Raw genomic sequence first — 25168 nt, forward strand, 5'->3', positions numbered from 1 at the left:
GTTAATTGCCCAACTGGGAAATGAGAAAAAGGTTAAACCCAGACCCCGTTTATGCACGGACAGGGTGCCTGGTCATGAAGGGAATCAGAGACCCAACCCATCATGAGACCCACCCCATTGGAGTTTAATGGTCAATCCAATGACTTGATGTTTGAGTCAGTCAATCTTTTGTGAACTTTCCACTTGATAATTCCTTTCTATCCATCCTAGAAATGTCTTAATTTGAATACTCTTCTCACTACTCAGCTTTCTATACTCTCTCCAGTGAACCAGAAAGCAGTCCCGAGTCTTTGCTCAGCCAGCAGCAGGGCCCCTGGGAGAAACCTGAGCAACTAAGAAGAGATGCTAGCTTGGTGCTGGGGTCCAATAGACATGGCCTTAAACCCATCAATTAAAGACCAGTTGTCCAATGATATGATGTAATGTTTATCCATCTGGTTTTCCAAGAAGCTGATCACTTATCCTGTAATTGTATTGATCTTTATTCTATCACTGTCTATGCTATCTATAAATTGGGACTTAAGATTTGTAAGAAAGCAGAAGTTATTCAGTGTCAACCTGACCCTTGTGGAGCATTACAGTACCAAAAGCTAAAGCCTGCTATTATATTGGCTCTATTCGTTGTACTTCATGTAGTAATAACGAATGCTATTGACGTTTCCATCTTTACATTATAAAGAACAAAGAGTTTCAAACTGACGAAACATATAAGAAACGAGCTTCTCCTCTACATAGTTTTGTGACCATTCAAATTTCTCACTTGAAACCTGTTTTGGAGTTAGAAGACGATGAGTATAGTAACGAGGAAACAGAGAAACTTGAGTTTTTGCTCTTTGGATACAGACTTTGCGTTACTGGCTTTGATGATGATGTTGCTGGAACTACTCCACTCGATTTCTTATTTTCTTGATTATCAGTTGCCGGTGATCCCTTAAGGAGAACGTCAACCTTTGCATACTCCTCTCTTTCATGTTTGATCTCCTTGAGCATTGCAGCCACGTCTTTCATATTTGGCCTTTCATCAGGGGATGAATTTACACACAGCAAGGCGATGCCTAATGCTTGCATCATTTCTTCAATTTCTGACGCCGGTCGAGAGAGTAGGCTTGGATCTAACACTTCAATTCCTCCCCTCTTCTGTCTCACCCAATCCACCACATGTAGTCCATCTGGTATTGTTGGATCAATCGGTTGCTTGCCTGTCAAGACTTCTAATACCACCACACCATAGCTATAAACATCACTCTTTTCTGTGATCTTCATCATGTATCCATATTCTGCATACAACCGAGAAATATTAGTGCAGGATTGTATAAATCAAAAGGGACATATGAGAACTGAACTGTAGCAAAAGGACTTACCAGGAGCAATGTATCCGTAAGATCCAGCAACTGTATTGGATGACCGGGCAAAGTCACCATCATCAACAAGCTTGGCAAGGCCAAAATCAGCAATGTAAGGCTCAAATTCAAGGCCAATGAGGATGTTATTAGCCTTGATATCCCTATGAACAATTGGAGGGACACAATCATGATGCAAATAAGCAAGACCTTGAGCTGCTCCCAGCAAAATTTGGTATCTAAGTTCCCATTCCAATGCATTTCCTGTTTTTTCATGGAGGAGACTACCCAAGCTTCCATTAGGCATATAATCATACATAAGCAATCTTGTATTTCGATTCCAACAACAGCCCAAGAACCTAACAATGTTCTTGTGCCTGATGGAACCAAGTGTTTTCACCTCTGTCGAGAAGGAATCACGGACACTACATTTTTCATCATTGCATCCGTTGGATGCAGCCATTGTATTTGGCCAAAGTTTCTTTACTGCAATTACTTCACCGCTGTCCATATCAGCACGATAAACAACCCCGGAACATCCTTTCCCGATTACGTTGGTATCCACCAGGCATCTCAGTATTTGATCGACCGAGAAATTCAATTTCTGGAATGGAGTGAATTGCCAGGGCCATGAATCGCCCAACTCAGAATCATCATCATCTCTGATTGTTCTTCGTGCCCGCATAATTGCAATTGCTCCCATAATCACCATTGCTACAGTCAATGTGATCAACAAAGCAAGAGCTAGCTTAAGCTTTCGTGATTGCCTTATGTCATTCTCATTTCTTGGTAGCCCTGTCCTGTCAGCATCCTTCAAGAAACACGAGTCCCGGATTGAAGAACATAATCCTTGGTTACCTACCAAGTCTGTCGGCGATAACTGTCTAAACAGCTTATTATCAGGGAGATAACCGGTGAAGGCATTGTAAGATATGTTGAGAGAAACAAGGTTGTCAAGCTCTGCAAGTGGACTTAAATGTCCCTCAAGCTTATTATGCGAAAGGTCCAATATTGATAGCATAGTCAGTGAAGATATCTGAGGTGGGATTGGTCCTGTAAGTCGATTGCAGCTGAGATTGAGGGCAATTTCAAGAGTTTCAATTTGACCCAGTTCCATTGGGATGCTGCCAGTGAGCCCATTGCTGCTGAGATCAAGCAATTGAAGACTAGATGATAGGCCAAGAGACAAAGGTATTGATCCAGAGAATGAGTTCCTACTCAACATGAGCTTGTTCAGTGATGTGAGACGACCAAAACTTGCTGGTATCTGACCAGTAAATTGATTAGCTGAAACATCCAGGACCTGGAGGCCGGTTAGAGAAGACAATGAATTGGGCAGAGGACCCTGTAAGATGTTGTTGCTAAGGTCTATCATTTGCAGTTCTGTGCAGCTTCCAATCTCACCAGGCACTGGCCCAGAAAGGCGATTGCTGGAGAGATCAAGAAAGTTCAAGATCCCAAGACCTCCGATTTCTTTAGGAATGGTACCAGCAATCCTGTTGTTACCAAGCCTTAAACGCACTAGAGAGCTACAGTTACCAATTTCTGGTGGTAAAGCACCAGAAATGTCATTGGATATCATGAGAAGTTTTGTGAGGTTTTGAAGCTGAAACAGGCCAGGAGGAATGCTACCGGTGAGTGAATTGTGGGACAAGTCTAGTGCTTGGAGGCTACTGCAACTAGCCAAACTTGAAGGAATGCTTCCTTCAAGCTGGTTTTGCCAGGCAAAGAACACGGTGAGCTTCGACAACATTCCAAGTTCAGGTGGGATCAAACCTGAGATCTGATTTGTGTCAAGTTGCAGTTGCAAAAGGTTGGTAGCATTTGAAAGATCGGATGGTATTGAACCAGACACGTTGTTATCACTAATCATAAACTCTTCAAGCTGAAAAAGGCCTCCTATGGAAATAGGTATAGTCCCGGAAAGAGAATTCAAAGAAAGATCAATCATTTTCAAGCTAGTACAGTTACCAATCTCTTCGGGGATAGCTCCAACAAGACTATTTTGCCACAACAACAGTTGTTCAAGTTTATGAAGTTTACCAATCTCCGGAGGAATGGATCCAGAGAGACTATTTTCGTAAAGAAACAAGTTTACAAGCTCAGAGCAGTTACCTAAATCAGGAGGAATCTCACCAGAAAGCATTGTCGTATAAATGGACAGTGTTCGCAGCTTGCTTAGCTTTCCCAATGAAACAGGCAAAGAACCTGAAATTCTTGTATCAGCCAGTCCCAAAACAGTCAATTTGCTGCAATCTGCAAGCTCATCAGGAACTTTTCCGATGATGTCTTTGTTGCCTCCAGCTCTAAGGACTTCAAGATTGGACAGCTTGCCTAGCTCAGGTGGAATATATCCAGCAAGACGGTTATCGAAAAGAAGCAGATTCTTGAGTCGAAAGCAGCTGCATAGCTCAACTGGGATTTTTCCAGTTAACTGATTTGAGTTCAAAATCAAGTTCTCAAGATTTTGAAGCTTGCCAATACTAGCAGGTATGGTTCCAACAAGACTATTATAGCTAAGGTCAATAAACTTGAGTGAGAGACAGTCACCAATATCAACTGGGATAGTTCCAGTGATATTAGCATAAGAAATGACAAGTTTACTAAGAAAGTGAAATGAAGAGAGGTTCAATGAGAAAGGAATCTGAAGAGGAACTGACTGAATGTTTATCTCAGTGACAAAACCTTGTGGAGAGCAAGTTATGGAGGTCCACTTGCACGGTGTGGAATCAAGATTGTTCCAATTAGATAAAGAAGAAGGTATTGAAGGAGAGGAATGTAGCCAAGAAAAGAGAATAGAGGCTTCATGATTTGGTATTGCAGCAGCAGGAGCGAAAAGAAGAGCTGAGAGAAGAGTGTTAAGGATAAAGAAAGATAATGAAGTAGGAGGAGGAGGAGGAGGAGGAGGAGAGAAGAGGAGGATTTGCCTCGAGCTGGGTATCGACATTTGCCTCAATTTCCAAAACTTTCTCCTCGGGTTTGCATCATTGGGTTTTGCTACTTCTGCTTCTCTCTCTCTCTCTCTCTGGGCGCGCTGAAACATTATATTTCTTTCTCTTGCTTCGAACTCAAACTCAAAACAAGTACTATAGTGTTCAGCACCTTTGCCTAGTGATGCAAAACCAAAGCACAAACAAAACCGTAAACAAAAGAAAAAATAACCCTCTAAGATATCATTGAACAAAGTGAAAAACCAATGCCTAGAGATCAACAAACTGCTGCACCACCCCCACCCCCACCTCCACCACCATCACACACCCTCACCTATAGGATCCCACTGGTGTCTCACCCTCTTTCTGACATACAAAAAAATAAATAAGGATTTTGCTAGGAGGGTTCACGCGCAGAGAAGAGAGGCACCATATGGGCACATGACTTGTAATATCTTTCTTTGTTTATTTGCAGAGAATTGTTTAATTTGTATTGTTCAGCAGAAAAACAGGTTTGGCTTTATTCTAGTTTAGTTTCTTAGACTCCATTACACTGAAGCATACACACATAGAAACTGTAGTAAAGAAATGGAAGTGTGTGCATGTTAGCACCATCTCTTTAGGAATTTTTAAAAGAGAAACAGACAATGGGCTTACTCTAACACACATAGTTAAGTTTGCGGAACCTAGCTAGTTGTGTGGTGCCACGCTTGGAAGTGTCATAGAAGGAAAATATACAATACAATGTATACACACGTATATATTGTGTATGCATTGCGTCTGTGTAAAATTAAGATGCAATAGTTACCATTCTTTTCAACAAGAACATCCTGTTTTTTTCGTATTGTCTGATAATCAATCAATCAAAGGTATATAATGTGTCACTTTATTTTGAGGTTATGAAGGATAAGTATATGAGTAGCAACTGAATTTTGAGTAATACTATGAATAACATGAATCTTACATTGAACATGCCTTTTAAAAATAGCTAATCTAGGGTATGCATGGGAAAATTCCCTTATATTGACCATGGATTGTATTCCATGTGCTTTTAATGTTTTTTTTTTTAATGCATGTAGAATGATCTTGTTTTGTAATTATTATCATAGTTGTTAAACCTATTCAAGATTTAATATGATTATAGCTTAGGTTATTAGAATATTAAATCAACTCAAATTAATCTAAAATGATATTGTGATGAATTTTTTAACTAAAATAATGGAGCTTTAGATAAAGATTTTGAAAAAATTAAAATGATATTATTTTATATATATATTTGAATTGGCATGTCATCAAATCAATCTTTGTAAGTAGATCATATTTAATAATTATAATTTTTAAATTGAGTTATGTGGAAACAAATACCATTATTTGATAGTAAAAAGAAAATGTTGTGGAAAATATTCCTTTTGAAATCAATTGGATGGTTGAGAGGGTAATTGTGGTTATTTTTTAAAATATTTTTTACTCGAAAATATATTAAAATAATTTTTTATTTAAAAAAATTATTTTTAAAATCAGTACATCAAAATTATTTAAATATATTTAAAAATATTAATTTGAAGTAAAAAAAATAAAATTTAAATTTTTTTTATTTTAAAATACAAAAACAAAGTTCAAGAACTTTCAACGTCCCTTAGCTTGGGACTTTCCCGATGGTTTTCAGGCCACCTCCATTTTCGAATATCATGTGAGGTTTCAAACGGTTTCAAGGCGGTGGACGGTCAACATCAAAACTGTTAAGAAAGCTTCAGGCAGAATAGAAAACTTCTGAATAGTAGGATCAATCTGGGATTTTCTATACTTAAAATTAACCAACTCTTGATCGGGGGAAGAAGCGATGGAGATTGAAGAACCTCCTCTCGTCTGAACGGGAAACATACTTAAAGAACGGCACAGTAAATCACCAGATAAAATCGATCAATCCATCCAAGAATATCAGTAATTGAAAGGTAATTACCAAAGCACCTAACAAGTGTTTGTCAAAAAGTTCCCGACCAGATGAACAGGGGGGCTTGATAAAGTATTTAGTTCTGTCACCACCAAGATTATAAGATACATAATGCATTATGGACCACTTAATATTAATTAGTTCTCTAGTGCCAAGAATTTCTTCGAGGATAGAGAGTGTGCTAAATACATATTTTGATTTCGAATTCTCGTCAAGACAGAAAGCTTAGTACAGGGTGTTACAAACATACCTGTCCTCACAGTGGTGTACCGCGCGCTTCACTCATTTTAATTTCCGGAATGTTGGTTTATTTTAGAGGTGGATGTTGATTTTTGGAGGTGGAATTCAAAAAAAAATTTAAAAAAAAAATTAGGGTTAAGTTTTATATATAATTGGATTGTTTCTAAATACAGTTTCAACTATAAAAACTAAAACAAACATAGTATCAAAAGTTCCTTATATGTAATAAGGGGATTTGTTTTCCAGAAGAGCACAAATCAAGTTTGAAATCTAAATTATATTTTTAAGTTCATTTATTTATTAAAAACAACCCAAATCCAAATAAAATATTTTTCATTTGATTCGAGTCATCAAATTGTAACTCTAGAAACAAAAGTACTTTGAAAAATGCAACTATAATGTAAAATCTTACAACTAAGTTTGAAATTTGATAGGATGCTTGTGTCATGTTTGATATTATAGTTCAACCATTCTTTAAAATTTTTATTTTTTCATATTTATAGATTATTTTGATGTACTGATATCAAAAATAAATTTTAAAAAATAAAAAAAAATAATATTTTGATATGTTTTTAAGTGAAAAGTACTTTGAAAAGTAATATTTAACACACTTCCAATTATTTTTTAAAGTATTTTTTGTTGGAAAATATATTAAAATAATTTTTTTTATTTTTTAAAATTTATTTTTAATATTAGTGAATTGAAATGATAAAAAAAATATAAAAAAATATAATTTTTAACTTGCACTGAAAGTAAAAAAGTGTGATCAGGATGATGGTACGATGATCACTTGTTCTACAAGCTTGAATAGTGTAAGATCATGCGCAGTACTAAGCGTGGGTAAGTAATTAATCTACATTAATTAAGCAATTTTACAAATATTAACCTTATTTTAAGTTTGATTTATCTGCATTTTACTGTGTCCAGTCACGCTCTAACGGAGAAGCTACAGCCTACATGGGTAGCAATATTTTTGCTTTAAAAAAAAAAAGACCTGACAGACATATATTTAATATGCAGGAGCATCCTTCGAACGAAGAGATTAGGTAGAGATCACAATCAGATCCAATGTTATTAATTTGTGTGTTTTTAAATTTAATATACTACAAGAGAAGCTCCAAAATTTCTTAGGATCATGTATTTCTTTATGTTTACCTCTGGAGAATAAAGACTTTTAGGAGAAATAGTTTATTTTTGTGCTTTTAAGATATTTTAAGAAATTTTAAAAATTTTTATTTAAAATTATTTTTATTATTATTTTTAAATTGTTTTGATGGGTTGTTTTAATGTTTTGATATTAATAATAAAAATATATTATTTTAAAATATTTTAAAATAAAAAATAGTTTTAAAATAATATATATAAAAAAAAGTCAAGGTCTGCCTGCACCGGCATCTCCAGTACTGCGAGTCACCAATAAAGTAATATATTCAATTTAATGAGGGACTTGAAAAATATTTAACTAATCAGTCTAGTCAATTTTGATTGATAGTCAAGACTCAAGACAGTCCTCTCTTTTATTTATTGCCACTTGATACCCCCTTTTTTCTTTTTCTTTTTCTTTTTGATAATAAACTATCTTAATAGCAGAGGGATCTCCCATAATTTTTAGCCCAAAGTTCATGATCCATGTAAATGTTGACTGTGGTCACAAGAACAAGCCAAGGGCTAGCCATCACGAGGCCAAGGAGCTCCAACAAGCGACAAGTGGGTCAATCTTACACCCCACAATCATCAAAAGAAGGGGAAAGGGGAAGGAAACAAAAAGGAGGAAGAAGAAGAAGAAGGCAACCTTACTTGTGGGTAAAATAATTTAAAATCATGATATGAACTTGGAGCACCGGATTCGATCGGGGATTTTAGCTTTAACATCAGCACATCCCTGATTTTGAGGCCATATCACGTGAGGAAGGGAATCCAAATTCTGTAGCCCACTAATTGCCTGACCAAAACCAAATCCTGTTTCACAATCTTATATTATTATATGCCATAAACTATGCTGTAGAATTATAGTATATTGTTTTTATATGGATAAAGCAAATTATTTTGTTCCATTTAAGCCTTGATGCCCCCTCGGATTGTTTACTTTACTTTATTTAGGACCATAAAGGGCCAAAAAAATAAAGCTAAACGGCGCAGCTTCAAGCCCCCTGTTTCAAGGGTCGTGGCCTCGGGAAATCCCCCAATGGGAATCTATACACGTTTTTGTTTCTGTCACAAACCTCACAAGTTAGCCCGACACCAGTGGCCAGTGTTAACTTTGGAAAGTGGTTGGATGTGGGTATAAATAATATAGCTGGAAATAAGGGTGAGTAAGAAAATTAAAAAATTAATTAAATTGAAAAAACTGGAGAAAAAAAATTAAACCATGAAAAAAAATTAATTAAACAAATTTAAAAATTTTAAAAGATATTTAGTTCGATTCAGTTTCATAAACCTGAAACTAAAAAGCCAAACCAAACTGAAAAAAATAAAAAAACCAAACCAAACTGAAATCAAACTCATTAGAAAGTCTAAAAAAACCCAAAAAACAATATAGTTTTTTGTTTTTAATATAAAATAATTGAACCGCACCAAAACTGAACCGAAACTGGTCGGTTTGAACCTGTTTTGGTTTTATTTTTTGTATTTTACAAAATTTTAGTTTGGTTGTTTTTATAGATAAAAGTCAAATCGAACCGAAAATAATCGCCCCTAACTGGAAAACATGCTACGAAGAGAGAACTCACAATATCTGGCTGGTGGTTGACCTGGCCCAAGGCCCGGGTCACCGGGTCATCCCAGGTCGACCCCCAATATTTTTTATAAAATAAAATAATATTATTTTTGTTAAAAAATAAATAGTCAATGGATTGTTATTGAATTTTTGATCAGGTCAACTCAGATTTTTATCTTCCCTTATTTTCTTTTAAATTCAACTTGGTTTCAGCTCTAAATCAGCTGGTTCATGAATCGACCTGCTGGTCTTAAAACCATTCTATCTGGTCTGAGTAGTCACCGTTGGATTAGGTTTTTATTTTATTTTTCTCTTGTTTTCTTTTTCTGGTGATGATGTGATAAAAGAAAGCACCCACACAGTCACACTCGCTCACTCTGGTTAATACACTTGACGAGGTCCGGCGTATCACCAAGGCCTTCTATTACAAGTGGGCCTGGGCTGGGTCAATGTGTCGTCAATGACTTAATGACCTGGTTTATTATTTTTGGGTTTGTGAAGGCCTCTTGGGCCTATTGGAATAGGTTAGAACCTTGATTTCTGTGACCTCCTCCTCCTCTTCTTTTTTTATTTTTTACAGTATTACATGCTATGGCACAGCTGCAACTACGTGGATCTTTTTGCCATATTCTTAGTCCATTAAGCATCTTTGGACTCGATTATTGGGCCTATTTTTTCCCCTCTCTGTTCAATTAACGAATCCATTTCTCCCTGTCGTTTCTTACTTTGGAAAAGCAATGGAAATGGCGGCGGCAAAAGCAGCGTCTGGGGTGGTGGTGTCACGGCCGCTGACATTCGTGACCGGAAACGCAAAGAAGCTTGAAGAAGTCCGTGCAATCTTGGAACAAACCGTTCCTTTCCAATCTCTCAAACTTGACCGTACAATCTCTCTATATACATATCCCTGTCTCTCTGTAGAAAATATAAAATTTATGCTTCTGGGTTTGATTGTTGTTGGCGTTTACAGTACCCGAGCTGCAAGGAGAACCTGAAGAAATCTCTAAAGAGAAAGCTCGTTTAGCTGCCGTAGAGGTACATCATGTTCTATCTCTGTGTGTGCAATTTATTTTTTTGTTATGTGTAAATAAATATATAATGTTTGTATTTCTATTGGAAATTGAAGGTGAAAGGGCCTGTTTTGGTGGAGGATACTTGTCTTTGCTTCAATGCCTTAAAGGGTCTTCCAGGTACTAATGACCTTGTTTGTTTGATAACTTGTTCGTGTTTATTTATTTTTGTATGATTTTTTTTTTCCAGTTTATGATTTTTCGTGCATTTGTTTGCAGGGCCATACATGTAAGTTGTGATATTTTTTTCTTCTATTATCAAGGTGAAGTTTCGTTCTTTTAACAGGCCTTCTGATTATGGATTACATATCGAATTGCATTTCTTTTCTTGTCTACTTCCATAAATATCGATCAGAGGAGTTTTAGAATGATTGTTGATGGGAGGGAAAATAGTATCTAGGGAAATTCCAACTTGATGAAAGAAGGCCAAACATGCCCAAATCATACTCCCGTGCTAAGCTGAGATTTCAGTGGTTAGCATGGATTATCCCCATGACTGTATTCAGAACACTTCACCAGAGCCATGAACCATCCCATCTTTCCAATATTAGAAGGAATGTGATGTTGAAAAGAAAATACAGTCGCGAGGAATATTTCATTGGTTAACAGTTCAGGATTAAGATTTCTTGGATCTTCTCAAGCGCCTGGATTAAGCTTTCAGTAACCTTTTCTTCTCAAAAGATGTTCTGTTAAGTTGTTTAATCTTTTTCTAAAGAAGTATGATTTATCCATCATAATAACATGCAAATAGGCCAAGGTAACAGTGTTGACATGATAATCGACTCTGTCAACAGATATAACTCATCTCTTCACCTGCTTAGAATGTTCATGAACGCAAAGGTTCCATTTTTTCATTTTATATGCAATTCCAACCTTGTTCTGTTCATTGAGGTAGAGTAGAAAGAACTGGAGGGGGTCATTGTTCCTAATACTGCGTTGCCCTTGCCACATTAACTCCTCCAGAATATCTAAATGACATAGGAGATAAAGGTGTTTGATGCTCAACTTGCCTTATGCTTTTTGCACACCTCGTCTTTCGTTTTTTTTATCCTTTTGTGCCTGATGACTTAGAAGATCTTGCATGATTCTACCTCTTCCCTTCTTTTTTTTCTTCTTTTCAAAGGAAGATTAATGAGGTCTACCATTTTTGTTTGTATTTCTTTGTAATGATATTGGCAAGGTTCCTATCTCCTCTATTTCTTTGAAAATAAAAAATTATTAATTTTATCAAGCTCGACCTCGAGTTTTAAAAGATTCAACAGTTCAGTATCATCAGACAATAAAGCGTTCATCTAGTAGTTTTTGTTGGGGTTTCCGGCACCCCATGCGCAGACCGGTGGTGTTTTGATGGTTGCTCATAGGAGGGTTAAGCACACTGACACAATATTTTACGTGGTTCCCCAAAACCGGGTACGTCCACGGAGGCAGCAGATTGTATATTATTGGAGGAATGATACAAACCCTCACCTCAACCCAGTACAATCCCACAAAACCCAGTGTTTCACTCTTCACTCGGTGTTTCTCTCAACTCTGCATTTTCTCACTCTCACAGTTGCACTCACCACTCTTCTCTCTACACTTGCTTCTTGCACACTCAGCACTTTCTCTACTCTGCACTCTCTCCCGTCTCTCTCTTTATAGGTGAATGGAGAAGCATTGACAGCAACCCATGTGCAGAACCAACTACTACAATGACAAAAGTCATGGTGGTTGGAGAAAGGTTGACAAAAATATTGACAATTTGCTACAAATCTCCACCTTGACAAGATTTTTCCATGCAATCCTCGTGATCAATCAATGTTGCCTTTAACGCGCCATATGGCGCTGCACCCTAAAGGTGCTCAACACCGAGAGATGTTGACCAAGTCCAAACAATGTTGGAACTTGATCCCTGAGACACATTTTGTGAGCATGTCAGCTGGATATGTAGCAAATTGTCCATATTTTTGTCAACCTTTCTCCAACCACCATGACTTTTGTCATTGTAGTAGTTGGTTCTGCACATGGGTTGCTGTCAATGCTTCTCCATTCACCTATAAAGAGAGAGACGGGAGAGAGTGCAGAGTAGAGAAAGTGCTGAGTGTGCAAGAAGCAAGTGTAGAGAGAAGAGTGGTGAGTGCAACTGTGAGAGTGAGAAAATGCAGAGTTGAGAGAAACACCGAGTGAAGAGTGAAACACTGGGTTTTGTGGGATTGTACTGGGTTGAGTTGAGGGTTTGTATCATTCCTCCAATAATATACAATCTGCTGCCTCCGTGGACGTACCTTGTTTTGGGGAACCACGTAAATCTGCTTGTTTGTGTTTGCTTTCGGTCCAGTATGCACAACAGTTTTTTGGTAGTATTTTCAAGAATATAGTTGTAACGATCTTGTTTTGTGGTTTTTCTCTGCCATCATCTAACGAGACTATCAATTCACGCAGCAAGCAAGTGGTTTCTGCAAAAGATTGGTCATGAAGGTTTTTCTTTTCATAGTCTTTTGTTCCTATCATTTTTGTTGGTTTCTTGTACAAAACACCTTATGTCTTTTCTCCTTTCGTAGGTCTGAACAACTTGCTGATGGCATATGAGGACAAATCAGCCTATGCTTTATGTGCATATTCTTTTGCTCTTGGGCCTGATGCTGCACCAATTACATTTCTTGGAAAAACTCTGGTACATTTTCAATACTTACAAGAATGTAACAAATATTCCTACCCTGAGTCTCTTTTCTTTTAAGGCCATGTTTGTTTCCTGGAAAGTAGTTTCCGGAAAATTATTTTCCAAACTTTCCTGTGTTTGTTTGCCGTTAGAAAAAGTAGTCAACGGAAAACACTTTCCGGTCAATGGAAACCACTTTCCAGTCAAAGAAAAATTTGACTTGGTTTCTAGAAAAGTGTTTTCCCTTTTAGCTGTGTTTGTTTTTCGGAAAGTGGTTTCCGGGAAACCATTTTCCAAACTTTCATGTGTTTGTTTACCTTTAGGAAAGTTGGTCAACAGAAAACACTTTCCAGTCAAAGGAAAATTTGGCTTGGTTTTCAGGAAAGTGTTTCCTGGAAAATTTGGGCGGAAAACACTTTCCGGAAGTTGTGAAAAATTTAGAAATATCATTATTTGTTGATTATATTAAATTTGATCCTCAAACTTTTGATTGCTATATATATTTTATTTTGAATATTTATTTTTAAATTTCATCTCTTAAAATTTAATTTTTATATTAACTTTGGTCCTTATTTTTATAATTGTTATTTGCTTTTTCCTTATCATTTTTTTATTGAAATTTTTTATCTATCAAATTTGGTTCTCATTCTTTTGATTGTTACTTATTTTATTTGAAATAATTTATGAAATGTTAATTATTATTATTTTAATTTCTTCATCTTTCAATTTTTTTATTTTGTATTTGATCTCTATTATTTTGATTATTATGTATTTTATCTGAGATAATTTATGAAATTATATTTTTTTTCAATTTCATTCCTATTCAACTTTTTAATTTGTAAGATTTGTTCCTCATTATTTTAATAAACTTGAAAAAAATAAAACATTAATAAGTTATTTTCCAGCTCATTTTCCATAACATAACCAAACACTGGAAAGTGTTTTCCAACTTATTTTCCATTACACTACCAAACATCAGAAAATACTTTCCCGGAATTCACTTTCCAAAAGGAAATTACTTTCCAGTAAACAAACGGGGTAAGATTTAATGCATCTACAATGCAAATAACTGTTCCTGAATCTTTTATGCAAAATAATTTCTAGCCTATGTTATTTAGGAGGCCACTGTGCCATTTTAATTTGAAGGGAATTATGACCGAACTTTGACTACGATCTTTCTCTTAGCAGTAACTTATCCTATGAATTTTATGCTGTGTCAGTGATGCGTGTAAGAGCTGTCTATTAATAATGAATCAGATAACTTTGTTGGTGGCTATTTCAAGAAAAAGAGCACACACATGCTGCCTTGACCCTTTTGTTTCATATAATTTCCTGGTCAGTTAATCAAAATTTTCAAATATCAAAACAGATACTTCTGGCTCCACCTTTTCCATAACACTTGAAAAATGTTACGAAGAGTTGAAGGATTAATTGCATTGGGAACATGTATCTAGATCACTTATATCTACTTCAATTACGTTTGCTATTGAGTTTTTTTTTTCCTTTTCTTTTCATTTTTTTTTCTCACTTAGTCAAGGCCTACATCCCATTCTTAGTCATCTGAATACTTCTGGATGGATGATAATCTTGCTGAAGTTCTTGGTTGAAAAATGCAATAGTCTATCATAAGAATAAAAAAATCCTGGAAGAAGCTGCATGATGCTTTTTATTTACAATCCAGACAAATAGATGACTAAGGAAAATTCCATAAAATAGGATTTAGGAGTCACTGACTCATTGCTTTGTCCTTTCCTGTCAAGATTATTGAACTCAAATCAGGAAAATGATTTTCTGCTGTATGCTTAAGTTGAGAAATCATAATTATTTTAATGAACCAAAAATATATAATTTCAGATACAGCTATTTCTCAGGAAAACTGACAAATACTAGTTAAAAGTTTAAAATTAACAACATACAATCTGTGGCTTTATTTTTTAGGGGAAGATAGTTGCAGCGAGGGGACCTAATGATTTTGGATGGGATTCAATCTTTCAACCTGATGGCTACGAGCAAACGTAATTTTCCGCTTTGATTCCTGCTGTTTTGGCCCAGTCTTGCTTGATAATTGAACCAAGAGGCAGCTAGATTATATTAATTTTCTTCTTTTACAGTTATGCAGAGATGCCAAAGGATGAAAAGAACAAGATTTCTCACCGTTCCAGGGCTCTTGATTTGGTTAAATCCCACTTTGCTGAAGCTGGATACATTTTCGAGACAAATGACTCTAAAAGGAGTGAGCTATAGTAGATTTTTGGCAGTTAAAAAAGATTTACTTGTGCTGCAGGATCCACACTTGCTTATTTCCATGATTGTCTTATGTTAGGAAAAAAGGACGAGGAATAGAGAAGGGTTCTTTTAGAGGGGGGGGTCAAGAAGAAGGATTTCCGACAACTGTACTACTATTCTGCTGCGTAGAAAAAGTCAAAGTAGCTGTTTAACATATATGAATGATTTCCCTCTGAACTGAGGTGGAAAAGTAAATGTTAAAACCTTAATTGAAAAGCGAAATTTTACCTCTGACTCTCTTGGATGATCACCTGTTTTACCAGGAAAGGATGCTCTGGTTAATAGTTAATATGAATCTTTTGATATCTCATTGCAAGTTTGCTGATTATATTATTGCATGTTTGTTACCTTTTAATTATGATAAGTGTTTTTGACAAGGCTGGTCGGGTCAACCGAAGCACTAGAAACCTGGTCAGGTTAATTGGATCTTACCAGGTTAATATCTTGTTTGTTGTACCAGTGTTTTAAGACCCTGGATGAGTTCAGCTTGACATTGAATTGTTAGCGCTAGCGTTTGAACTCTGTAGCTTTCACCTCTTTAAGCAGAGATTCTCTATGTGAGCAGATATCACCAGCCTAGCGGCTTGTACCAAATGTTGCAAAAACAGGCGTTAAAATTTCCATTCCTAGGCCACCTTTTTCTGCCCAAACAAGTCAGGCACCATATGTAGGTGAAATCCAGAGTTTGGGATCCTTCTATGTCTGCTTAAAAAAACAAAGGGCACAAACATCATATCCATTGCACACATTTAGTCTATTATAATGTTATGATAGCAATTATAAGTCTATATTTATGTCTAAGAAAATTGTGAAACAGTTTTGGTTCAATTGCTGGGCACTTCTATGTGACAAGCAGCATTCAATCCTACTATTCTTACCCTACTCGTCCAAGTTGTAGCCATCAATCATCTTTTTCATAATAGAGAAGTTCGCCTGCCTTAACTCTTGGGATTTCTTTTAGATTTTGTGGATGACGATCATGACAATTGACAGATAGTCTTCCCCACAATCATAAACGGACAACTTGCTATCCTTTCTGGTATTCATCTCCTAGACTTGTTGTCCTAAGATTCTGATCTTACTAGAATCTCAGGATTCCCGAGAATAATGAACAAGCAGAAAGATGCCCTCATACAATTCTGTTCATGATTTCTTTGGTAGAATTCATTCGACACCTAGAAAACTTCCTACAAGGACTAGCTTGTGTTTCCAACATTTCAACAGTTTGTCATTTTCCATTTTGTCCATAACATTTCATTGTATTTTAAAAGGAATTCACTCCAATGGTGGAATCTGTACATTTTAGTGTGAAAACAATAAAGCCATACGGGGAATTAATGAAGCAGAGCAACGAACGATGCTAAATGTAAATGGCTAACTCTGGAGAAGGGACTGAGATGACAGCGCTAGCAACGTTCACATGAAAACCATGTATTGTTGTTACATGTACAACTTGGCTAAAAAATTAAATTGGCCCCATTTCTTACAGGTACAGAACTTCTCACATGCCATATGGGACCCTGACTCACAGCAAATCCATGCGTTTTTATCATCTTTCCATGTGAATCATACCTGCTAACCACCTCTCCTTCGGGTTATCCTCTTCCTTCTGTAGCCATCGGCTAAGAAGCATCACATGTTGAGAGACTTGTGCATAAATCAACAGTTCCATTATTGCCCAAAAACCATGGTGGTGGTGGTGCTTGTGAACCACATGGAAGGGGACAGGGAGTTCACCACGCCATTGTGAGTGGAGGGGCGTCAAATGTCCAGTCACTGTTTCTTGAAATGATTTTTAAGGGGTTTAATTAGCTGTATTGAGAAGATCTATATGCTCTGAAATTCCACCCAAAGCAGCAATGCAGAATGTGCCGTTCTGGTGGTGGTTCAACCTTAATGGAAGTTTTGCTTATTCAATCTACCATTTGGAAGTAGGGAAATTTATAGCATTTACATTACGGTTTCAAGCTCATGAGTGATCTTATTATCATAGATGCTCTGTCGATTTAGATTCAAGATATATTTACTGAAGTAAGAAGTCCTCGCTCCTCAAGGCCCTGGCCAGCAATGAATCACAAGGGATTCCATTGGACAGGTGATGATGTTAGTTATTAGTTGGTTAATAGCTTTATATCATGTGTAGGCAGCTGGTGCTCACATGATAAAATCATTTCTACCATAGAAAGAACAAACAAGGGATCATTTGTAAATTGCACAAGAAAAAGTAAAGATACGCAAAGCTTCCATTGCCAAAGAAAAAGCAGAAAAAAGGTAAGAGGTAAAGAACTTCATTGCTATTTCTTTGCACTCTGTAACAAAGTTTTTCCATCGACTCAGATTTGAAATCCATGGTACTGCTTGCTTGTATCACTAGACAGATAAAATTAAAAAAAAAAAGGAAAGGAAAGAAAGAAAGAAAGATCACAAATCATTCAAATCCTATAGACTCAAAAGCCTAGACAGTATGTGGAGATCGAACAAGACTGACACTGTAGATATAGATGCATGACTGGTAGCTAGAAGTAAAGGAGATGTGAAACTGGGAAGGGCAAAAGAAATGGAAGGAAAGAGGTGAAAGAAATAAAATGAACAACGCTTCCGCGCCTGCTCTTCTGGATAATGGTATAAGGTGTTGGTTTTCATCTGAAGCAGGCCGAGGTTGAGAAATAACAGAGACAAACTGGAATGGAGATGCCGAGATGGTATAGGTATGACATGTGTAAAAATTGTACACTTGCCAATATATGTGATGAATGCAGATAGATATGACTGAAACAATGGCTGAGACACGAGTAACAGGCAGAAGTAGCAGGACTATATAGTTGTAAGAAAAAATTAAAGGAAAAAAAAAGAGAGAAAACCAAGTGGCCTCTTTTTGACCACTTAAATTTGACTGAAAAGACTAGCACTGATGGCCCCTGCGGCAGCCAAGAACACCGGAATTAGCAGTCATTGCTCCGACCATGGAAGAAGACTTGGCACCCAAGCTTGAAGCGCGAGCATAGCTAGCTGAAGCTCCAGCCCCGGATGGAGTGAAGTAAGCTCCATTCGCCAACAGGTCTCCTTCTGACCTCCAATTCCAGCTTTTCCATTTGCCTGGAGCTGTATCCACCCTCTTTGTCACCTGGTCAAACCAATGAATCATCAATAACCAGCCTATGCAAGGTGCATTTCACCGCAAACATAAAAGCAAGGAGACAGAGAATGAGAAGAGTTAACTGGTTGTATAATACCTCCTTTGCAAAAGGGTTGGCTGGAGCATTATATCTGTTGCCCTGGCTGTTGATGGTGGGTTCTGCACTGCCACCGATGGCATACATTTCCCAGTGAGTGTAGTCATTGTTTACCACATGGAAGTACCCATGTCTACACCTGCATAATTCATGAATTCAAGCAAAAGATGGTTTAATTTCTTGAATTAGGCAATTTTCTCCCTTGGTCAAGTTAAAGAAACTATTTCTATATAATCACTAGTGGTCAATTATTGGGGTATAATTCCCGTCGTGTAAATTTTACAGGGCAAGTTCATAGTAATAAAGAGGTAATTTCGGGAAGCCAAAGTCCTTTTAATAAGAAAGATATAATTAAATGTTACCTTGGCATTCTCTGGATCAGTCCCTCTCCAAAATGGTTGTACGCAATGGTCACTTGCATTTGCTTGTCTCTGGTATAAGAGTCACTGTGGCCCAGGAGCATTACCTGTATTAAATGGCATGCAAAACAATATTAGCTTCCATCAACAAGAAAAATAAGTAACATTGAGAGTACCAAAAGGATCAGCAAGCTAACCTCATTATGGTGGGTGAAGTGATTGTTGGAGACGGTGATGGCAGTCGAACCCATAACAGCATCAACCAGGCCGTCAGCACAGTTAGAAAGGGAATTGTGATCCACCCAAATGTGACTTGATCCAAAAATAGAGATGGCATCACCATCAGCCATTGTCCTCCATCCGTAATGAGATGGTGAGCTACGCACCATAGCATTGCCAGTGGGTTTGCAGTCATGGATGTGTAGACCATGAATGATCACATTGGTAACAAATTGGATAGTGATGCACCCACCATTAGCAATGTGAACATTGACCCCACGGCCATCTATGGTCTTAAAGCTGTTCATGATAAGTTCCTGCTTCAATTGAATCACCATGTCCCTTTTGAACACGATCCATAGAGGAGCGTCCTGGATCACGGCATGGCGCAAAGTTCCAGGCCTTGGGTTCACAGGGTCATGGTCACTAGAATCAGTAACAACATAGAAGCGACCATCACGGCCACCGATGGCATTTCTGCCAAAACCAATGCCACAGTCAGCAAGGCGCTTGCGGTTCTTGTGCCAGTTGGGGTCACAACGCCAGCAATCATCAATAGGATTGCCTGTTCCACAAGAGAAGTAGCCTAACCTCCTCCTTTCAGTACTGTTGCGGATGTTCCTGCAATCTCAAATTCAATGCTCTATCAGTATCAACATTAATATCATGAATGCTATTCAACCAAAAATTAAAGCTCATATTTGATAATTACAATCCCATTTTTGAACTTCAACTCCGTTTCCCATTTCCAAAAGGCTACACAAAATAATTTTATAATTTTAATCATTAACATTTTAATTACTATTTTGCATCAGATAATTATTACCGATTTCATTTCAACACTAAAATCTGCTGACTTTTGTGTCGGTGGAAAAAAGGCCACAGCTAACTCGGACATATGATTAGTGGCACCAGGAAACAAACAATTTGTCATATTGTGAGGACCATCAGGTCTTTTCAGTTTCAACGGGTAGAATTATCTTGGCTTAGTGTACATGACATGTACGTTGTGTTTGTCCAGCTTCATACATGAATGAAGCTGTCACCTCAGATAGACAATGCGAATTAAGAACCCACATGCTCTCTGCAATCAACTCCATGAAATTTCACAAACCCATCTTCAGCTACTTGAAAAAAACCCAATTAAATAAATTGATCTGCAGCTGAGATTTTAAAAGGCCTATCAACAAAAAATGGAAAAATGACAAAAAGTAGAAAATTGGGTCTCTCCCTTTTATAAAAGCCAAACTCTTTTATATATATATATAATTTTATAAACTCCATACTGGTAGGTCACGGTCAATTAAATCACAGCTAAAAAAAAGCATCCGACTAAGACATCAATGGTTAAATTATGTGAAAAGGAGGTGTCTAAATCAGTCCCATGTTAAGTAAATACAGTGACCGATAGAGATATTAAGTATAATTGTGTTCATAAGAAATCAAAATCTGTACCTCTCAAGTATAATTTAATTTACATGAATAAAGAAAATATACAAAAGAATGATATTCTTGAAACACAGATCTCACTCATTCACTGCCCCTACTACAACAACTACAGTAGCTGGCAGGTAGTGGAGAGAAACAGCGTGAAAAAGGTCAAAATATGAACAGCATATCAGATTTAGGAGAGGAACGTGGGAGGAGGCTGATTCCACATATTCCCACTGTCCCTTTTATTAAAGTGCAAATCCCACAAGAAAGATTAAGGCAACAAGGGAAATTTCTTCTTTTTTTAATTTTTTTTTAAAAAAACATTAACTGGTCTAGTGGTAGTAAGTAATTACGAGAGTAGCATTTTCTAAACACCTACCATAAGCACCAAATCCTCGCTCAAGTAGTGAATTCAGTTAGATTTCAAGTGCCAAGTCGGAATGTAATTAAAGGGCAATAGCAATATTATTAATTAATCGCTCCTAAAACATTAACGAGAGGGTAGAGAAAGTGACATACATCTCTACCATTGAAACCACCTCTTCAGGATCAGCAGCAACTGCTTTCTCATTAAATGCATCAGCCTCTTCTTGAGACCTAAAACAACCACCAAAAATTAACAACCTTCGAGTATTAAGTTAAATCAACCAAACCCAATTAAGGACTAGTGGAAAGGTGTGAATCCCAGGAAGGGAGTGGACAACATGTGGGACACACAACGAAAGTAATATGTACAGAGAGGAGAGTGGAGTGTGTGCATTGCTCAAGGCGTCGGTCACTGACTGCTAAGTGACACCGTTAAAACGCGTTTCTCCAGGAAAGTAAAACCACAGGGTCGACTCGAGGGCGAGAACATATTTTTATGACTAAACTGCCCTTATTTTGTCCTCAAGTGAGCAGTGAAAACAAACGTGGAATTCGGGAAAAGGTGTGAGGGCAATATTGGAAAGCAGGACTCTTGGGGTTTCTCGTTAATCTTAACCGAGGAATCCAAAGGTGGTGGTAGTAGCAAATAACAGAATAAACGATCCAGATCTAATGATCTCAACGGCCAAGATTCCTACGGTTAATTTGGATAAATAGGAGACATCTACCTGACCAAAAAAAGACAGTACATATAAACAACGGCTCAGAGTAACCGTTAAAATTAACGTTATACCTGGCCGCCATTGTTGAGTTGCTTGAGCTCTGTTCCTTCTCTGCTTCTACATTCCTGAGAATACAACAAAAACCCATAATGTAAACATTTTAGGAGAAAAAGTAGTGGAATTGAACGGTCTCTCTCTGTTTTTTTCTCCTTCAATCTCTCTGTTAAGTTTGTGTGCTCCATTGATGAAGAGAAAGCAACTCCCCTTGGTTTTATGAAAATGGGCATTAATGGAGTTGAATCAACAAGCAGAGAACCGAAATCTTGGTTTTACAGATTTTCATTAAAACACCATAGATTGTAGCTTTGTTTTCTAACAATCATGAGATTTTCAACCCAAAAAAAAATCGAGTATATCAAAAATATTTCAATTACAAGCTCAAAAGAAGCTCATTGCATAACAGTTAACATAATTTCAATTTTGGCAGAAGCTGGGAGAACAAAAAATAAAAATACAAATCAGAGAAAGCTCTGTTTCTTCTAACCCAAATGCACACAAAGCAAGCACAAAGACAGAGAAGTTGAGCAGCTAATTCTGTGTCTTGACAAGAGAGAGGCGCATATGCGTAAACATATACATTTTGTGCGTTTATATGTTTACCTGGTAAGAGCAGAGATCCCAACAACATCGGGTCTTGAAGTAGCCACGACACCAACGAACAACAATACAATCACAGCAGAAAACACACAAACCCATTTCTGAGGCACCGCCATTGTCATTCTCTCTCTGCTTCTTTCTCTCTCTGCGTGGAAAGATTTGAGAATAGAGAGAAATAAAAGAAAACGTAAAGGGCAGGGAGAGAAAAAAGAACCTAAAGTATAGAGTCAGAGTTTAGAGCTCCAACATAACGGCCTTCTTATAGACCCACCCATGCAGTAACAACAGTACCTTACAACATAAAAGTCTCTAAACAGTACATTTAACGCCGTTAACTAGCTAATATAACCCGTATAACGTTTTCCTTTTTCCTTTTTCTTTTTTCTTTTTGAGCTTTGACGATTGACATTACCTGCTGGTTATTGGTTAGTTGTTAGGTTCCATTTAACCTAACCTAACCCAACACAACACCCTGCTCTTCCTCTTAACCACTAACCAGGTAACCCTTCTCCCACGTGCCACTCACACACATGCACGAGAATTTGCCTTCTTTTTTATGTTTATATTTGTTCTCATATCAAAATCAAATGACTACTTCAAAAAAAAAAATTGTAAGTGTTGTTATTTTTGTTTTACATGTGATAAAATATTTGAAATAAAATATATAAGTGTTGTTATTTTTTAAAATGTGATAAAATATTTTAAATGAAGATTAAAAACTCTACAAATATATCATAAACTTGACAAATTCAACCATCATATACATTAATAAATAAATAAAAATAAGTGTTGCTTGTTCAACGTAATGGGACAAGAGTGAACTTTTTGTTTTGTTTAAATGACAATCAGGTTAAAAATAAATTAAAAGCACTATCATTTTAACATTTATCTAACCCTGACTCAAATGTGAAATAATATGTTGTCAACCAATTAAATCACAACAAAAATTTATGGAGTGAAATAAAAAGATAGCAACACATTGTATTGACTCTTCATAACTCACGAAATTGATGACCCAAGCAATGGACACAACCATAATGGATTAACCCAGTTGGACAATATGCTTCTTCTTTTTTCCTTCTTTTATTCTTCTCTTGACTAAGCTTTGATCATATCTCAACTAGCCTCGGGTTCGATTAAATAATGGAGATGAGATTTAAGAAATAGATAAGTATTGAATGATGAAATTGAAAAAATATTAATTTTGAAAAAGAACGAAAAAAAATAAGGAAACGTGAACGAATCTCTTAGATCGAGGTTAATCATTTAAACTCGCAACTTGTAAAATCCTAGATTATGGTTTAATAAAGAAACTCAATCCTCAGCCAATTTAATGTTGGAGAATCAAATCATAAAAACAAACTCAATTAAAAAAAATCTCCAAAGCAAAAGGAATTGCAACAAAAAGAATGAAAACCAAAGCACATAGGAAAATGATTTGGAGGATGACATAGTAAAAAAACTTAAATTCTAAAAATCATCCAAAACAAAACTAATAGCAATTAAAATAATAAGGATAAAATATGTTAGATTAAAAAAATTAAAGGAGGATGAAACTTAAAAATAAATAAACGTTGAAGGATGAAGCTGGAAAAACATTATTTTTAAAAAAAAAAAACTAAACAAACCCATGTGAATCTCCTGGACCTGAGTTAATCCCTTAAATTTGCAACTCGTGAAATCCTAGATTTTAATTGAAAAAATAATAATGAGGATTAAATTACATAGGAAAAAAAATTCAAGGATGATGAAATCATAAAAAAAACTTCAATTCAAAAAATTATTCAAATCAAATTAATAACAATTAAAAGAACAGAGACTAAATTTGATAGATAAAAAATTAAAGGAGAATGAAATTGAAAAGAAATTATAATTTAATAAATTATTTCAAATACAAAAAAAATAATTAAAAAAACATGGATCAAATTTGAAGAAAAAACAAATTGAATGAATGATTTTAAATTTTGAAGAGACACGCGTGAAAACCGAGGATGAAAGAGAAAAAAAAAACTCACTAACACCAAACTAGAGCTAAGAACGCCACATGCACCGCCCGGAAGGGTATGGGTTGTTGAAACGTATTTGACCACACAAAAGAAGCTTGTTGTTAATGGCGATGGAGTTCTTGATGTACGTCTACCTATTATGCACGTATTAATGGTTTTTTTAAAATATATATTTTTTATTTGTTAAAAAATAAAATTGTTCCCAGGCAAACATAAACATAAACATAAAAGAATGAAAAGACAACATTGTCCCCGGTGATGGCTTATTATCTTGTGCTTTTTAAGGGTATAAACATCTTTTTACTATGCAGATAAAAATAAAAAGATGTAAATGACCTTTGATGATAATTGATTAGTTTTTGCTTTCTAAGGGTATTTATGTAATTTAACAGTGCAAACATAGCAAAAAAAAAAATCTTAGTTGCCCCCGGTTAATTTCACAATGACCGATGAACAATGCGCAGATATTATATTACCCTTAAAGACAAGCACATTTGTTTTTTTTTTTAAATAATCATTACATTATAACGACGTATAATAAACTGAGTCTTAAAACCACAATGTTTTAACCTTCCAATTTAGCTGTTTTGATATTTACAAGTATCAGGGGTATTTATGGGTTTTTCATGCTCAAAAACTAACTCTCGGCATCTTGGAAGTTACTGGGGTCATGTCAACAACCTCTTTGATCAGAGAGAGCTTATCGTAAATTTCTAGGAAGGTAGAAACTCCATGCTTGATAGTAAATAAAAATTGTTTGCGTAAGTTATCAAGTGCTAGTACATATGATAGTTACTGAATTTATAGTAAGATTTTTTTCTTGGACTTGATAAAAACAAAGTGCAAACATTAAGAAAGTCCCCTATCTATAAGGGTAATTTCAAATAAGTCCCTAACCCTTTTTCTTGTCTCGATTATATTCCCAATGTATCAACGGATTATTAATTGGATTCTTTTGCTGGTTTAAGTTAATGGAATAGTTAGGTATTCGTGTGAAAATCATG

The 25168-nt window shown here is 36.2% G+C and overlaps 3 protein-coding genes across 3 annotated transcripts; 1 reads left to right on the forward strand and 2 right to left on the reverse strand.

The window, feature by feature from the left end:
* Positions 1-525: 525 nt before the first annotated feature.
* Positions 526-4782, reverse strand: LOC133700454 (LRR receptor-like serine/threonine-protein kinase RGI1). Its single transcript, XM_062123994.1, has 2 exons — positions 1362-4782; positions 526-1277 (listed from the first exon to the last, which is right to left on the reverse strand). Exons 1-2 carry the CDS (start codon positions 4381-4383, stop codon positions 757-759), a joined length of 3543 nt encoding a protein of 1180 aa, XP_061979978.1. The 5' UTR covers positions 4384-4782; the 3' UTR covers positions 526-756.
* Positions 4783-9830: 5048 nt separating this feature from the next.
* LOC133701003 (inosine triphosphate pyrophosphatase-like) lies at positions 9831-15478 on the forward strand. Its single transcript, XM_062124754.1, has 9 exons — positions 9831-10056; positions 10145-10209; positions 10301-10364; positions 10464-10473; positions 12670-12701; positions 12785-12897; positions 14821-14897; positions 14994-15115; positions 15206-15478. The coding sequence occupies exons 1-9, from the start codon at positions 9915-9917 to the stop codon at positions 15223-15225; spliced, it is 645 nt and encodes a 214-aa protein (XP_061980738.1). The 5' UTR covers positions 9831-9914; the 3' UTR covers positions 15226-15478.
* Positions 15479-17440: 1962 nt separating this feature from the next.
* On the reverse strand, positions 17441-22401 carry LOC133701629 (probable pectate lyase 8). The gene is made up of 7 exons (XM_062125619.1): positions 22162-22401; positions 21573-21626; positions 20933-21010; positions 18958-19600; positions 18764-18867; positions 18402-18540; positions 17441-18292 (listed from the first exon to the last, which is right to left on the reverse strand). The coding sequence occupies exons 1-7, from the start codon at positions 22278-22280 to the stop codon at positions 18071-18073; spliced, it is 1359 nt and encodes a 452-aa protein (XP_061981603.1). The 5' UTR covers positions 22281-22401; the 3' UTR covers positions 17441-18070.
* Positions 22402-25168: the final 2767 nt, after the last annotated feature.

This window comes from Populus nigra, chromosome 8, assembly GCF_951802175.1.
Source record: "Populus nigra chromosome 8, ddPopNigr1.1, whole genome shotgun sequence".
Taxonomy (NCBI): Eukaryota; Viridiplantae; Streptophyta; class Magnoliopsida; order Malpighiales; family Salicaceae; genus Populus; species Populus nigra.